Source organism: Dendronephthya gigantea, unplaced genomic scaffold (assembly GCF_004324835.1).
Source record: "Dendronephthya gigantea isolate DGI-Jeju-01 unplaced genomic scaffold, DenGig_1.0 000259F, whole genome shotgun sequence".
In the NCBI taxonomy this organism is placed as follows: domain Eukaryota; kingdom Metazoa; phylum Cnidaria; class Anthozoa; order Malacalcyonacea; family Nephtheidae; genus Dendronephthya; species Dendronephthya gigantea.
The window spans coordinates 186,273-201,001 of NW_021163269.1; the positions used below are offsets into that span (position 1 = coordinate 186,273).

A 14,729-nucleotide genomic window follows, 5' to 3' on the forward strand; every position below is an offset into this window, starting at 1 on the left:
GTCAGTTTTGGATATCATATGCATGTTTGGATAAGTCTTATGAAGTCTGAATATAATAAATGAAGCACAGTAATAACAACCTGCAAAATATACATAAATTTTGAATCGCGACCTGAACGAAAAATAGGTACGCCAGAGTACAAATTTAGGTAAAAAATTAAAGTTTTGGGCCTTTTATCGAAGAAAATGGCTATAAAATCATTTCTCAGCCATGTTCAAGGGACTTCAAGCCAGCAAATTGCAGCAAAATTAATAATAATGATATAATGATATTTCACACCTCTGAGAGTGGTCCTTTAACGGTCATCTTGGAAACGCAATATTTTGAAATTCATAAGTTATCCACTAGTAACACAATTAAGGGTTATCTCTCGCTTTTATTAATCGCCAATTTCTCAAAATAGTTGTATGACTTGTCACAGACCTACATATAATAACAACTGTAATTTATAACACAGAACAGTAATCACAATCACAAATTTTGCGTTGTTGCAAAAAAGGCGGGCTTTGAGCATATGGATACATTTGGATAGAGTATGTTAGGAGGGTTCACGTTGGGCTAAATAAGGAAAATACGATCTTCATAGACCATAACTTGGTTCGCTTCCATCATGACGCTTAGAGCAGCTCGAATTTCACGCTCGGAGAACTGGTCCGAGTCTTCACCTTGATTCACTCCAGCGGTGACGTCATCGATGGACAAAGACTGGACATGCGCATCCGCGAACGTTTTTGAAAGCGACGATTTGAAGGTCTCCAATCTGTATTTTAAAGCAATATTCAGTATTGTACTGGCGTTTCTTGAGATAAGAGATCTCTTGTGACGGAGTGTAAACAACGAGCATTTCAAATTGAAATCGCATATATTTGCTAAGAGTAAAGGCCCTGTTACACGGTGCAATTTTTCTTGCAACTTGCAATGCAATTCTACTTTTGAGAAATGTATACGTAGGAACAACGAAACTTTTGTGTTGATTACATACACTTTTCTTCTGCAAGACTCTTCACTAATTTACATATCTTAAAAGTAGAATTGCATTGCAAGTTGTAAGAAAAATTGCACCGTGTAACAGGGCCTTAAATCCAAAACACTAACTAACCGTTCTTTAGGAAGAGTCTCAGCTGAACCTTCAGTCTCCATTGACGTTGCATCTTCCTCAACCCCGTCTTTATCCGAAGACTTTGTTCGTCTTTTCCTCATCTGGTCAACAACATCTAAAAAACAGAACAAAACAAGACATCTTTGATATTGTGTGATTATTTCTCAGCGAGAATGCTGCAAAACAAAGCTTATTTATCACAATCACCATTGTAAGATTACGCGACCAAAGGTTTTATATATTTACATTAACAAATTTCTGGTAATCACATCATCACAGCGCCGGCCATAAATCATGTTTTCATGTGAAAATCTACTGGTAAAACCTTGCACGTTTTTGGTGTTTTCGTGGGCAAAGATTCGGTTTACTGTCAGTGTTAATATCATATTATTTCAAAATGCTCTCTAGAAAGTTTGGACGAGTTACGGGTTTTGATTACTGGGCTAATAAACACATTTGAAAAATATACGGATATTATTCCATTTTCGAGTCTATAAATAAAACAGAAGGAAAGAACAGAACACAAAAGGAAAGATACATGCATTGATATCTTTTCATGTCAAACCATTCAAAAGCTTCTGATTGGCTAATAGCTATACGTGAAATCCAACAGTGACGTCATAACGTGAGATATTACTCTGTTTACGCACACTATTACGTCATAACTGCACGAAGCAGTCGTATTTCACGTCAGAGGTCACGCCAATGGCGAAGACATTCACGTCGGTCCCAGGGAGCGGGAATGTGACACTGACACAAATTTGAGCCAACAAAGTTGTCATGTTTGTGCGTTTAAATAAATAATAAATCAATTATTGAATTCGGTTTCTACATGATATGAAGAATTATCAAGCGTTAGTTTATCGTTATCAACCTCAGCCTTCGGCTCTGATTGATAACGACAAACTTCGGCTTGATAATTTGGCTTGATAATTCTTCATATCTCGTTCAGCCACATTTAATCATTTTAATGATTTTAAAGCGATAGTTTTTGTTTTTTTACTGTCACATACCAGAGAACTGTAATAAAACCTGGAACGCTATAACTTGGCCGCCATTTTGAAGCCAAATTTGAAGGTAGCTTTTCTGAGTTTTCGAACTTTCGAGACGGACGTAAAGAGCAATTATCTATAGGAACGTCTAGAACTATGCAAAATACAATCATTTGCTAATTTATAAAAATTGAACGAGAAACAGAGTAAAAAAAAACTCAGGTTTTTGCTTTCATTTTTGGCTTCAACCAAGTATATAAACGCCGAACTGTATATAGAAGTTAGCGTTCCAGACTTCATTCATTGAACTAAAATAGATGTATTATAGTAGAGTTCACCGGTTTCATTACAATTCACTGTGACATACCAGTTGGTTTTTCAGGGATTTCATCTTCTTCTTCTTCAAAGTCAAACGGATCTGCCTCCTCGCCTTCTCTTCTCGGTTTTTTCTGCCGTTTCGATTTCCGCCTTAGCGAAGCAGTTTAAAAACAAAAAAATATTGTAAGAAAACGTTGAAAACAAGTGCGAACGCCAGGCAACCCATTTATAAACTCTCACTTTTCCCGGGCGCCATCTTGGATTTCTTGTTCTTCCTCACTCTCCGCTTCGTCACTTCCTCGGCGTTTTCTCTTCTCTTTTTCATTGTCTTTCTTTGCAACCTGAATCAATAAAATGTTGCTATGATTTCACTCCGGGAATTGATTCACCTGGGGGTGCGCCGGGGGGGAGGGGGAGTGCGTACCCCTTTCCCCTAGCTTGGCCAAAGGGGTATAGAGAAGGGGTGCAAATTTGGATACCAAGGCAGTGTCTTACCTCAAGCTCTCAAGGCAAAAACTCTCATCATATTTTTGTATTTTTTTCGACGAAACACACACTCTAATATCTTTTGCAGCTGGCGTTCGCCCCCCCATCCCATGGCCTGAGACTGCCCTAGACCCCCCCGTACCAAACTACACTGGATCGTTTCCTGTTTCACTTAATTTCATTCCAAGGAAGATATGGTTTTTAGGTAACAACTCCGTATCCAGAATCCACGAATTTAATCCCTAATCTAATCAGGTTAGGGTTAGGTTTTGGATTAAAGTTGAGTGATTATATTCGTGGATTCTCGTTACATAATTTCTACCATGTTTTTTTTTTCACTTTTCCAGTCGAGCACACGAAGATGCATTCAAGTGCTTCAATTTTAGCCGGCTGGGATTTTCCCCGACTTCCTCACACCAAAGATATTCACAATCGGTGCTTGACCAAATGAATCGATTAGAGCCCAAGGTTTCCGCTGTTTGACTTGCCAAAGCAATTTAAACACATTCAATGCCTCTCCGGCAGACCTACCTTATGAAAATAGGCAAAAGAAACCATATCTATGGCTGCCTCCGCATCGACCTAAGTTCACAAACGATATAGAAATATATAAAGTAAATGCATTAGTTTTGAAGCAAGGAATTTCAAGGACCAAGGATTACGGTGCCTTAAAAACGAACAATCCTTTAAAAGTACATTGGCTTGACTTACGTCGGTGCATAATTGTATACAGGCGATATATTATAATCTTGCAAACAGTGAACTGTATTTTCTACAATAGCCATGATCGAAAATGAATGATCGAAAAGTATACCTCTTGAATATCTTTGCTCAGTCTAGCTTTCGCGTGGGCAGTTGAGAGACGAATTAATGTTTCCAAAGTTCTTGCTGTGACAGGCATCGTCTGTTGGGATTAAACGGTAGAATATGAATGCTTTTCTATTTAAAAATACATCAATTTAAGCCCCGTTTACACTACACTCGATTTATTGGCACGGCACGGCTAAAATGGGTACCTGTACCCATTTCATCTGTGCTGGGCCTTTGTTTGGTAGCCTGAACACTAATAAAATTGGGTACGGGTACCAATTTTAGCCGTGCCGTGCCAATAAATTGACGGCAGTGTAAACGGAGCTTTAAGCCTCGTTTAATTTACACTACAGTCAATTTATTGGTACGGCACGGCTATATAGGGTACGCGTACCTAATTTTATTAGTGTTCAGGGTAATCATACAAAGGCCGAGCACGGATCATATGGCACGGGTACCCATTTTAGCCGTGCCGTGCCAATAAATTGAGTGTAGTGTAAACGGGGCTGTAATAACTAACCTTTGCTTTTTCATTGCCGACATTTTCCTGATCGCGAAGTTCCGCGTATTGGTGGGCAATTTTGTCTGCAGCAGCATCGGTTAATGATGGCTGTAGAAATTCAGATAATTTAAATGCAAACAAACATTGAGTAGAGATGATTGAATATTTCAACAGCACTTTGGTTCACCAACCTTCATTGCCTTCGCGACATGGATATACTTTCTCATGAACTCCAAAGAAACCAACTTTTCCCTTGAAAATGAATTGCAATATTGAGAACCGCGACGAGACCTAAACTAAACGAACTTTATTTATACTGGATGGCTCTATCAGTTCTAAACTGTTCTTCCTAGAGGACCAGTAAGGATCATCTCTTATTGATCCAGTGTTACTACAGGAGGAAACCTAAACTAAACTAACTTTATTTATACTGGATAGCTCTATCAGTTCTAAACTGTTCTTCCTAGAGGTCCAGTAAGGATCATCTCTTATTGATCCAGTGTTACTACAGGAGGAAACCTAAACTAAACTAACTTTATTTATACTGGATAGCTCTATCAGTTCTAAACTGTTCTTCCTAGAAGACCAGTAAGGATCATCTCATATCGATCCAGTGTTACTACAGGAGGAAACCTAAACTAAACTAACTTTATTTATACTGGATAGCTCTATCAGTTCTAAACTGTTCTTCCTAGAGGTCCAGTAAGGATCATCTTATATTGAAAACTGTTCTCTTCAGAGATCACACATCATCGATAATGGATAAGCCAACCTCACTTACTTCCTCGCCTTACGATCACCGTGCAACAATTTGTCGTGTTTTTCGTAAACATGAGTTTCTTCCTCTTCATCCTCTAAATCAGGATCTTTAGTTGCCAAGGTGTCACCTCCCAGAGCAAACGGCAGCGCTAAATATGGAAGAAAAATCCCCGTTTAACGAGAAACGTGGGTGAACATTCTAATCCATTTCTAGACCATTCCAATTAACGCTCTAACAGCTGAATTTGGAAGCGTGAAATAAGCCTTGCATGGTATACCTGTGCCATCCTGTTCCCCTGGTGTCCGATACTGATGGATACGAAGGACGTGGTCCGAAATTTTCCGATCATTTTCCGGATCCATCTAACAGAAAATGATACATTTTAGAGGCTGTTTACATTTGCAATTTTTGCTGCAATTTTACGTGCGATTTCCTTCTTTTGATAGATGTGAACGAGTGGTTTAGTTACTAATGTTCAAATAAGAGCTCTTATACATCAGAACTTTCGTAACTAATTACTCGTTCACATCTATCAAAAGACGAAAATCGCACACAAACGCTTCAAAGCTTCGTTGAACCTCGGAAAATGCTCGGGTCAGTCGAAGAAAATGGTATAGTTAATTTTTAACCATATATTAGTTAGATAAAGATTGGTCATTCAGAATCGTGTAATTCTGACTAAACTACGATTTAACAACACCAAGAATAAACATAGTTAAGTGTTTTATACAGTTACATCTGTGCATGATTACGTTACTGTTGTGATTTTGCGAAGCTAGCGGTGTTATAAAAAGTATAATCTACTATAAACTTAACGAACCTGATCAAGCACAATAAAAAGCATGTCGAATCGAGACAGAAGAGAATCTTGCATACCAATGTTGTCCATTGGGTTCTTGTATTGATCGTACTGGTTGAAATAGAACAAGAATTATTGTAAAGTTGGAGAAAACTAAAGAAAAACAACGGGTTGTCAGGTGATTCAAAGGCAACCGTGGTTAGGTTTTTGCGATGAAAAACAAACATAGCATATGAAATAGTTTTTACCCTTCCCCAAACTGGATTAGCGGCGGCAAGGACGGAGCATCTTGCGTTGAGTTTTGCGTGGATTCCCGCCTTGGATATTGTAACTCTGCCTTGCTCCATCACTTCATGGATTGCCGTACGATCAATGTCGCTCATCTAATACGAAAATATGTCGCCAGCTCTCAGTTCATTTTACCATAATTCAATTTGAAGTCAAAGCAGTTGTAATTCGGTAGTCATTTTAAACATTTGTTTTTCAGATTTGTAAATAGTTGTTAAGCTATCGGTGTTGTACTCGCGAAATAGAAATCCATTCTGCAGTATTTAATCGATTATATCTTTTGACAGCTTTTTATTCTTCATGACACCAGTCGAAATTAAGTGATGATGTTTAAGAACTATAGCTCTGACTAAATTTGAAACCGGAATAAAGTTTATTTCAAGAGTTATTGAAGTTGTTTCAAATGAGTAATGGATTTCTATTTCACTTCGAGTTTTCCTTATTCTGACTCCCTAAATTGTCTGAATTTCTAGCAGGGGCCGGTTGTATCAAGCCCGTTTAGCATAAACGGTGGCTAAGTTCAAAATAAAAAGCAAGTCTATCGTTTTATTCAACAAGCAAACTAAATGTTTTTAACCTTAAAACATCGATACTGTTTACAACTACATATTCACTGTGTAATATTCAAGTTGACTCATTCAAGAGAGTTGTAAGAGTATTAATTTAATTTTGACTTATCCACCGTTTAAGCTAAACGGGCTTGATACAACCGGCCCCAGTTTTGATGGAAGTTTTGTTTGCAAAGTATAATCAATGAACCTATAATGCATTTCTTTCTTTACTCAAATCATCACCCTTCTTCTACTGAAAAACTATATTTACCTTATCAAATTCATCGATGCAAACGACTCCTCGATCAGCCAGCACCATGGCTCCGGCTTCCAACCTTCGATCGCCTGTAAACATGTTGTGCAATGTTGTAGCAATATTGGTTTGAGAGTGAAAGTGTGTAATTTTGAGATTGTTTCGCTGTGGACTGGTGTGAGGGGTTTCTGTACAAACCTGTCTCGGGGTCTGTGGTGACAGCTGCAGTGAGACCCACGCCAGACGAGCCACGACCCGTGGTCGGAATAGCGCGAGGGGCCGTGTGCAGAACATAGCGTAGCATCTGAGACTTCGCTGTTGATGGATCACCAATCAAGAGAATGTTTATGTCCCTAGAGAAAGCCGTTAATATAAACTAAAATTACTTTATTTACACTGGATAGTTCTAAACTGTTCTTCCTAGAGGTCCAGTAAGGATCATCTCTTATTGATCCAGTGTTGCTACAGGAGGAAACCTAAACTAAACTAACTTTATTTATACTGGATAGCTCTATTAGTTCTAAACTGTTCTTCCTAGAGGTCCAGTAAGGATCATCTCTTATTGATCCAGTGTTACTACAGGAGGAAACCTAAACTAAACTAACTTTATTTATAGTACTGGACACTTTCCACTATCCACATAATATTATAGTCACCATACCCTCGTAATCTGGTGCCATTATCTAAAACTTTCTCACAACCACCAAGCAAAAGACATAAAATGGCTTTCTTGATGTATTCGTGACCATGAATTGTCGGAGCGAGAGAATTTGCAAGAATACTAAACACATCCTAAATTTTCAAATAATTACAAACCAAATTACACAAAACATCGTATTTCCTTTTCTCTCCCGGAAGACAGTATACTGAAAAGTCTTGGTAAGTTTTTTCACGTATTTTGACCATAGAAATATGATTTGACTGAAAAATCAAGCAGGATTTCATTCAATTTATACCTTCTTGTTCTTGCTAAATTTCTTTATTTTAGACACATCGCTCGCAGTGTAGGTTGGCGCACTTCTTTGCTCATAACTTGAACGTTGTTCGCAATGAGAACGGTTCTGAAGACACCAGATGTAAAACCACCTCTCTTAGACGGAAGACAACGGAATGTTCCAACCACCTGAACCCTGTCACCAGGCTGAAGAATAGACAGGAAAGATTAGTTCAGTCTAGTTGGGTCATGTCTATCAGTTCTGAATGATCTACAGATTTTCTCTTCAAACTACAGGAGGAAACCTAAACTAAACTAAACCTTTTTATATTGGATAGCTCTATCAGTTCTAAACTGTTCCTTAGAGGTCCAGTAAGGATCATCTCTTATTGATCCAGTGTCACTACAGGAGGAAACCAAAACTAAACTAACTTTATTTATACTGGATAGCTCTATCAGTTCTAAACTGTTCTTTCTAAAGGTCCAGTAAGGATCATCTCTTATTGATCCAGTGTTACTACAGGAGGAAACCTAAACTAAACTAACTTTATTTATACTGGATAGCTCTATCAGTTCTAAACTGTTCTTTCTAAAGGTCCAGTAAGGATCATCTCTTATTGATCCAGTGTTACTACAGGAGGAAACCTAAACTAAACTAACTTTATTTATACTGGATAGCTCTATCAGTTCTAAACTGTTCTTTCTAAAGGTCCAGTAAGGATCATCTCTTATTGATCCAGTGTTAACACAGGAGGAAACCTAAACTAAACTAACTTTATTTATACTGGATAGCTCTATAAGTTCTAAACTGTTCTTCCTAGAGGTCCAGTAAGGATCATATCTCTTATTGATCCAGTGTTACTACAGGATTGAGGAAACCTAAACTAAACTAACTTTATTTACACTGGATAGCTCTATCAGTTCTATCAGTTCTAAACTGTTCTTCCTGGAGGTTCAGTAAGGATCATCTCTTATTTATTACAAGAGAAACCTGAACTAAATTAACCTTTCGTATACTTGATAGCATATAGTATACTTACTTTACAACTATCGACCAAATCATTATCAACAATGATATCAACTGAACGTGGCAATTGCCCAGCTGGTGCTTTTTCTGGCATTTCCTAAATGACACAAACACCACCATGATGTCAATTACCAGAATTGAACCAATTATATAGGATCTGGCATAATTTACCTGTATCGTAAATGACTGATGATCTTTGAATTTCGACAAGCCATATTCTGTCTCTAAGGGGTTACCCTCTTCATCCTAAAAATATTTTTTTATTTCTTCATTTTACAAATGTATTTTTAAATGCATGACAAAAGACCTAAGGTTAGTTACTAAATGTAAAGCCTTTTCTTGCTAAAAAATGTAAAATGACTACAGCAAGCTATGAAAGTTATCTGAAATGTGTGAGGATAGTCAGTTTACCTTGGTTGGATACACAGTACTGCTTGGGAATGCATTCAATGACGTCAGATCAGTGTATCTTCTTTCTAAAGTTTTCTTCGTCTTTGGACAGTAGTGAACACTTCGCACAACTTTTGGCCATACAAGAGAACCTGTGATATATTAAAATAATACATTAACTAGATATTGGATGAGGGGTAGACTTGTTGCGGGATGGGAGATGATGGGTGATCATTAAATTATGGTGGATTGTTAAAGTTATGATGTTATGATAGCAAACAGGCATATCCTTGTGTATATATATGGCTGCACATCATTAAAATAACATTATCTCACATTCATATATGGCTAGTTCACACAGGTCCAGACAAATTTAGGTATCTGCGATTTTGAGCATAGTTCCAAATTTGTGTGGTCGCATGTGAATGTGCCTTACTTAAAGTTATATAGCTGTTTATTAGTCTATGGTTGTAAGGATAATTGCAGATTATGGAATGATGATCAATCTAGCAAAGGATGATTATTAGGTAATACTGGTTTAGGGTATACTCGACCAAGCTAATCAGGGTGAAGCTTGATCTAATAAATAAGTGCTGCCTATAGTACTTACATTTTGTGACTATTCCTTCGACGCAGATCATTGTCCCAAGAAAGTGTGACGTGAGTGTTCTTGGAGTGACATGCTTTGACCCAAAACTAGAGAATTACCAAAACAAATTTAAGAACTTATTCTTGAGTTGTGGTATCTTCATACAAGCATGTATGTAACTAATTTTTTTCACAACTTTTACCTTCCTTCAAAACCGACAAAAAATTCTTCAAATTTCTTTGAATATGTTGCATCTGCTGAGCCAACAAACTCTTTCAATGCATTCTGCAATAGATTTAAATGAATAAAATACAGTTAACATATTTATCTGTTCAGTTTTTCAAATTTGAGATCATATTTTTACCTGGAATGCTGTCAGTTCTTCAAATGACTCTGTCAATAACCTAGATATATTACAATAAACAAACAGATCTAGTACTGTACAATACTCAATACAAAAAAGATTGTTATTAAGTAGCGATCTGGAGGCAATTTTTATATTTGCAAAGAGGACATAAGTCTAAAGAGGGAGCAGACATAAGACTGAAGAGAAAGAGCTAGGACATCAGCCTGGAGAGGGTGGGAAAATAGGGTCTAGAAAGGGAGCAATACATCTGAGAACAGGGTAGGAATTATATAATTGGTCTAGTACACGTTTTTCAATTTATGTTAGATAACAATTATAATCAGTCTTGCATCTCTAATTCACAATTTTCTATCACAACGGCTGTGGTTCACATACTTGCTTGCTCGTTTTTCATTCTTTCGTCTCAGGTCATTGATGTTTACGATGAGTCTGCATCCTTCCTTCTTGATCATGTCACTGATCTTGCCATGATAAATACCTTGGTCATCCTGGAAGAATATTTTTCATTCAAAAAACAAACCATTCATGTTGAAAGAAAGTCTAAATGATTCTGTCTCATCATGTTCATCAAAAGTTCAGTCTATGCAACTGGTTAGTTCGGATTCTATCTTGTTGTATAAGACAGATGAAGAAACAAGTTTATATGAGAACAAATATATGTTATGTAATCACTTAACCAAATTTGCTAGTCAATGGTGAGTTTCACGTGCAGCTACATTGAAGCACCGCCAATAAAAATTACAAATGTCCTGTTAAGTCATTATATGGAAGCCTAAATGGATGTTTCCTCTGAAGCCTGTCACTCGCACACAAGAGCTATCTACTGCACAAAGAGTCAATCATGAACATTAAAAAGGTAATTAATAAACACATGCAAATATAACATCTTCACACACCAGAAGCACTGTTAAGCGAATGCACTGTCTACGGCAGCACACAAATGATTGAATTGGCATGCAAATCAGCCAAAAAGCATAGCAAATAGATCTTTGGCATATGCTACATGGATGCACCCTGGTTACTGGCCTTATATTAATAGGAGCGTGCACTTATATAAAGTGAAATAGAAAATCGTTTTGCACGATATCGTCAGAAGCAGACATGAGATGATGAAAACCAAGGTTTACAACGCAGGAAGAAATACAGTAATATGTAAAATTATTCGTATGAATAATATAAACATCCTCCATTTTATAGAAATATTTCTATCTCTAAATTGACTATTTGCCACGAATCTCTATCGATTTAGAAGGTCATTAAATCTCCAGACAGAAATGCAATGAAAACACGCTCCGATCGCTTTTGTACACAACAATTTCAACACCGTTGTACAAAGAATAACTATACATAATGGATACAGTTTAATAATATACAGCACCAGCATATAAATACATATTGATATTTCAAACAATCTATTCAACTTACATCATCATCGATGAAGTCCAAATACTCTCTTTGCACTGTTCTTAAGTACTGTTCGGGATCCAACGCCATCGTTTACAGATCGAGGAAGATATTTCGGGGTTTTTCACAGATTTCTAACAACAACACAATAGTTAAATGCCCTCGACGTGCACGTGAATATTCCCGCCAAAATTTCTCGTTCATTTCAGCCGAATAGTTCCGAAGACGAATCGGAAAATTACGATAGCGGACGGCACTGAATATGGAACTTTACATAAAGTATCCAGGAAGTTATTTCGGAAATTCCAAAATCCAAAATGTCTGCCGAAAAATTAGTGCGTGATATAGGCGATGTTTATGGCAAGTTGTTTAACCATCACGGGCCTATTCAAAGAGAAGTGAACTTCTACGTTCAAGAATTTGAGACGAAGCGTAAAGATAGAGAGCTTTCGCGCCTAAATCAGGCCAGTGTTAACTGTGGTCATATCGAAACTTTACTGCCAGAAGTCGATGATTTGGCGAAGGAACATGTTCAAACGGTGTTGGACAGAGCCGAGAATGCGATAACGAAAGCAAACGCGATCCTGGAAAATAAGCTGCCGGAAGAGAACGCGGAGAAAGTGGAAGAGAGGAGGGCGAGAATGGATAACGAGTGGAAAACATTGAGGAAAAAATTAACTTTTCCCGAGATCAGGCTGAACTTTGCCATATTGAAAGGATGGAACAGCTTAAAGAAGATATCAACGTTTACAAGAGGATACAAAAGGAAAATAGTTTAATCTTTGAGATTACTATGTATATTTAATATGAAATTAATATTAGTGTATTGATGAATAAATTAAAATGAAATATTGGATGAATTGTCGCCAGCCGCGTGGTTAAGAAAGTACAAACATTTTGTACAAGCGGTGTGCATTTTAGTCTTGGGAAATTTGTGGAAAGATTGCATTTTTTTATAAAACCGTGAAGGTATTTGCAGCAGACTGCAGTTTTTGTTTGGAATTTGAAAATTTGATATTTCAAGTGGAAACAAAAGTCAAAATGGTGAATGTTTTGAAAGGCGTTCTAATTGAATGGTGAGAAATATCGAACTATTTTGCGGCGTTACGATATCGCTTTGGGATAGAAATATAGAAAACTGTTCTCTATTAGCACTTATTTTTATTCGTCTTTTTAGCGACGCTGTTTTGAAACAGTTCCTGTTGCATTTGGATGAAACTTTGGCATTTGGCAGGAAGTTCGTGCTGGAAGATTTAGACGAGACTCATTTGTTCGTTTCAAACGACATTGTGAACACGTTAAAAGAGAAAGTATGGGAACTCATGGACAATAACTCATTCAACGTCACAAAGCTAGATTAATTCTAAATACAATCAACTCCGAAGGCATTTCAGAAAGACAGTTTTCTCAAGACTTTGTGAACTTGCTTTTACAAGAAGGCCAAAGTGTCCGCTTCAAAGAACTTGAAACAAGATTCAAATTATCAAGACAGTGTGAAATTTGGCTATCATTTTGGACGCCATTTTGTTTTTCAAACAGTGTTTCCACATACGCAAGTCATTGATATCCTAGAAAACCAATAAAATTTTAATAATAAAGGAAATTTGTGTGTCTTTCTTACTGCCTGTCTTACTGCACTAATTCGAACCCAGGGGTTAAAAAAACTGCAGGCATGCGGGTAACACTACCCCCCGCATTTAATGTCGCTATTTAGAATTATATAAGTAAAGGACTCCATGCTATAGTGGAAATGATCCTACATGTAAAGTGCAGATAATATGATTCAAAAACAATGACAAAACCGCGCGTAAAAGTGGCCTCAGCTCGACAATAGTTGAGCAAAATCGGCGACCAGCAAAAATGAAAAAAGGAGATTTTTTGAACACTTAGAAGATGAAAATAATTTAGGAGGACAAACCTTTTATCACAGTTAATAGAATATACATGGTTTGGAGACTAAATAAAAGTACAATACAACTCATTAACTATGTTATTGTTCAGGTTTATGCAAAAAATGGTTCCTTTCTCGTCACGTGTCTATTGTATTTTAGCCAAATTTACCAATGGCATTTGTCTTGCTCAGCTCCTCTGCCATGACTTGAATAGTATGTTAATTAAAAGATTGCTTTGGTTTATCCGCGCAAAGTACAATAGACATGTGATGAGAAAGGAACAATTTTTTGCATAAATCTACCTCAACATAGTGATGAGTTCTATTGTGTTTTATGTGCTCTCCAAAGCATGTATATTCTATTAACTGTGCTTTTATTCAAATGAGTCGCGGCTTGAAAATTTACAGGAGAAAATCCTCGGAATTGGGGGTAAAAGTTTTTTCGTCTTGGATTGAAACTGGAAGCATTTGAAATTGTCGTGTTCCATCATCACACCATGTGCCGCATAAATTCTCTTAAAACACGTCGCTACATCCATATTATATGGCGCATTGCGTGCAGGAAGCTATCTCCCACGGTGAATTCACTCAGCATGCAGCCATTGCCCACTGAGGACTGAAGTGTTGCACCATTTCCCTTTAATAAGACAAAATTCAAACCTAACAACATTCATAAGTACAACTGGAAAGAGGCGAAGAGCTTCACAAAATTAGTTAAATTCGAAATTTGGTCGCGAAGTATTAAATAGTAAGAAAAATATCGTCTTGCACGAGGTTGGAAAAGTTTGTCACCGGCCGAACTTTTTCGCGCGTAAACTAATTCAAGTTTGCCAACTTCGTGCAGATATGTCTTCTACATTTTCAATCATTTCGCAACCAAACTTTCCATATTTACTGATTCTGAGACGCTCTCAGTTCAAGATGTTACAAGCGATAACGATGAACAGTTTCTGTGAAAATTTCTTTCCCAGATAAAGTCGTGTTATTCAGGAAGCCGAATCAGTAACTGTAATATCAACTGGAACGTAATATTTGAATAACGCCAAAAATTGAATAAAAAACTTTTGACTCTGTTTCTCGTTCATTCTTATATAAAATAGCAAATGATTATATTTTACATCGTTCTAGACATTCCTAGTAATTACCCTCTACGTCTGCATGTCTCAAACGTTCAAACACTCAAAAAACTACCTTCAAAATGGCTTCAAAGACAAAGATGGCGGCCAAATTAGCTTTTCAGATTTTCATTAGTCAGTCAGTCACTGAGC

At 37.1% G+C, this 14,729-nt stretch overlaps 2 protein-coding genes across 2 annotated transcripts; one reads left to right on the forward strand and one right to left on the reverse strand.

The window, feature by feature from the left end:
* Positions 1 to 365: 365 nt before the first annotated feature.
* On the reverse strand, positions 366 to 11,676 carry LOC114540973 (zygotic DNA replication licensing factor mcm3-like). Its single transcript, XM_028560959.1, is given in 25 exon segments — positions 366 to 761; positions 1,101 to 1,215; positions 2,460 to 2,560; positions 2,651 to 2,751; positions 3,428 to 3,478; positions 3,711 to 3,800; positions 4,227 to 4,316; positions 4,400 to 4,460; positions 4,990 to 5,116; positions 5,246 to 5,330; positions 5,789 to 5,878; positions 6,016 to 6,150; positions 6,878 to 6,951; positions 7,058 to 7,212; positions 7,521 to 7,651; positions 7,816 to 7,874; positions 7,877 to 8,000; positions 8,834 to 8,917; positions 8,992 to 9,066; positions 9,232 to 9,362; positions 9,821 to 9,906; positions 10,002 to 10,084; positions 10,164 to 10,203; positions 10,542 to 10,654; positions 11,592 to 11,676. Coding segments are annotated over 25 exon segments (2,472 nt in total). The 5' UTR covers positions 11,661 to 11,676; the 3' UTR covers positions 366 to 559.
* A 192-nt stretch (positions 11,677 to 11,868) lies between these two features.
* Positions 11,869 to 12,607, forward strand: LOC114540974 (biogenesis of lysosome-related organelles complex 1 subunit 5-like). The gene has a single exon (XM_028560960.1). It carries the CDS (start codon positions 11,888 to 11,890, stop codon positions 12,347 to 12,349), a length of 462 nt encoding a protein of 153 aa, XP_028416761.1. The 5' UTR covers positions 11,869 to 11,887; the 3' UTR covers positions 12,350 to 12,607.
* Positions 12,608 to 14,729: the final 2,122 nt, after the last annotated feature.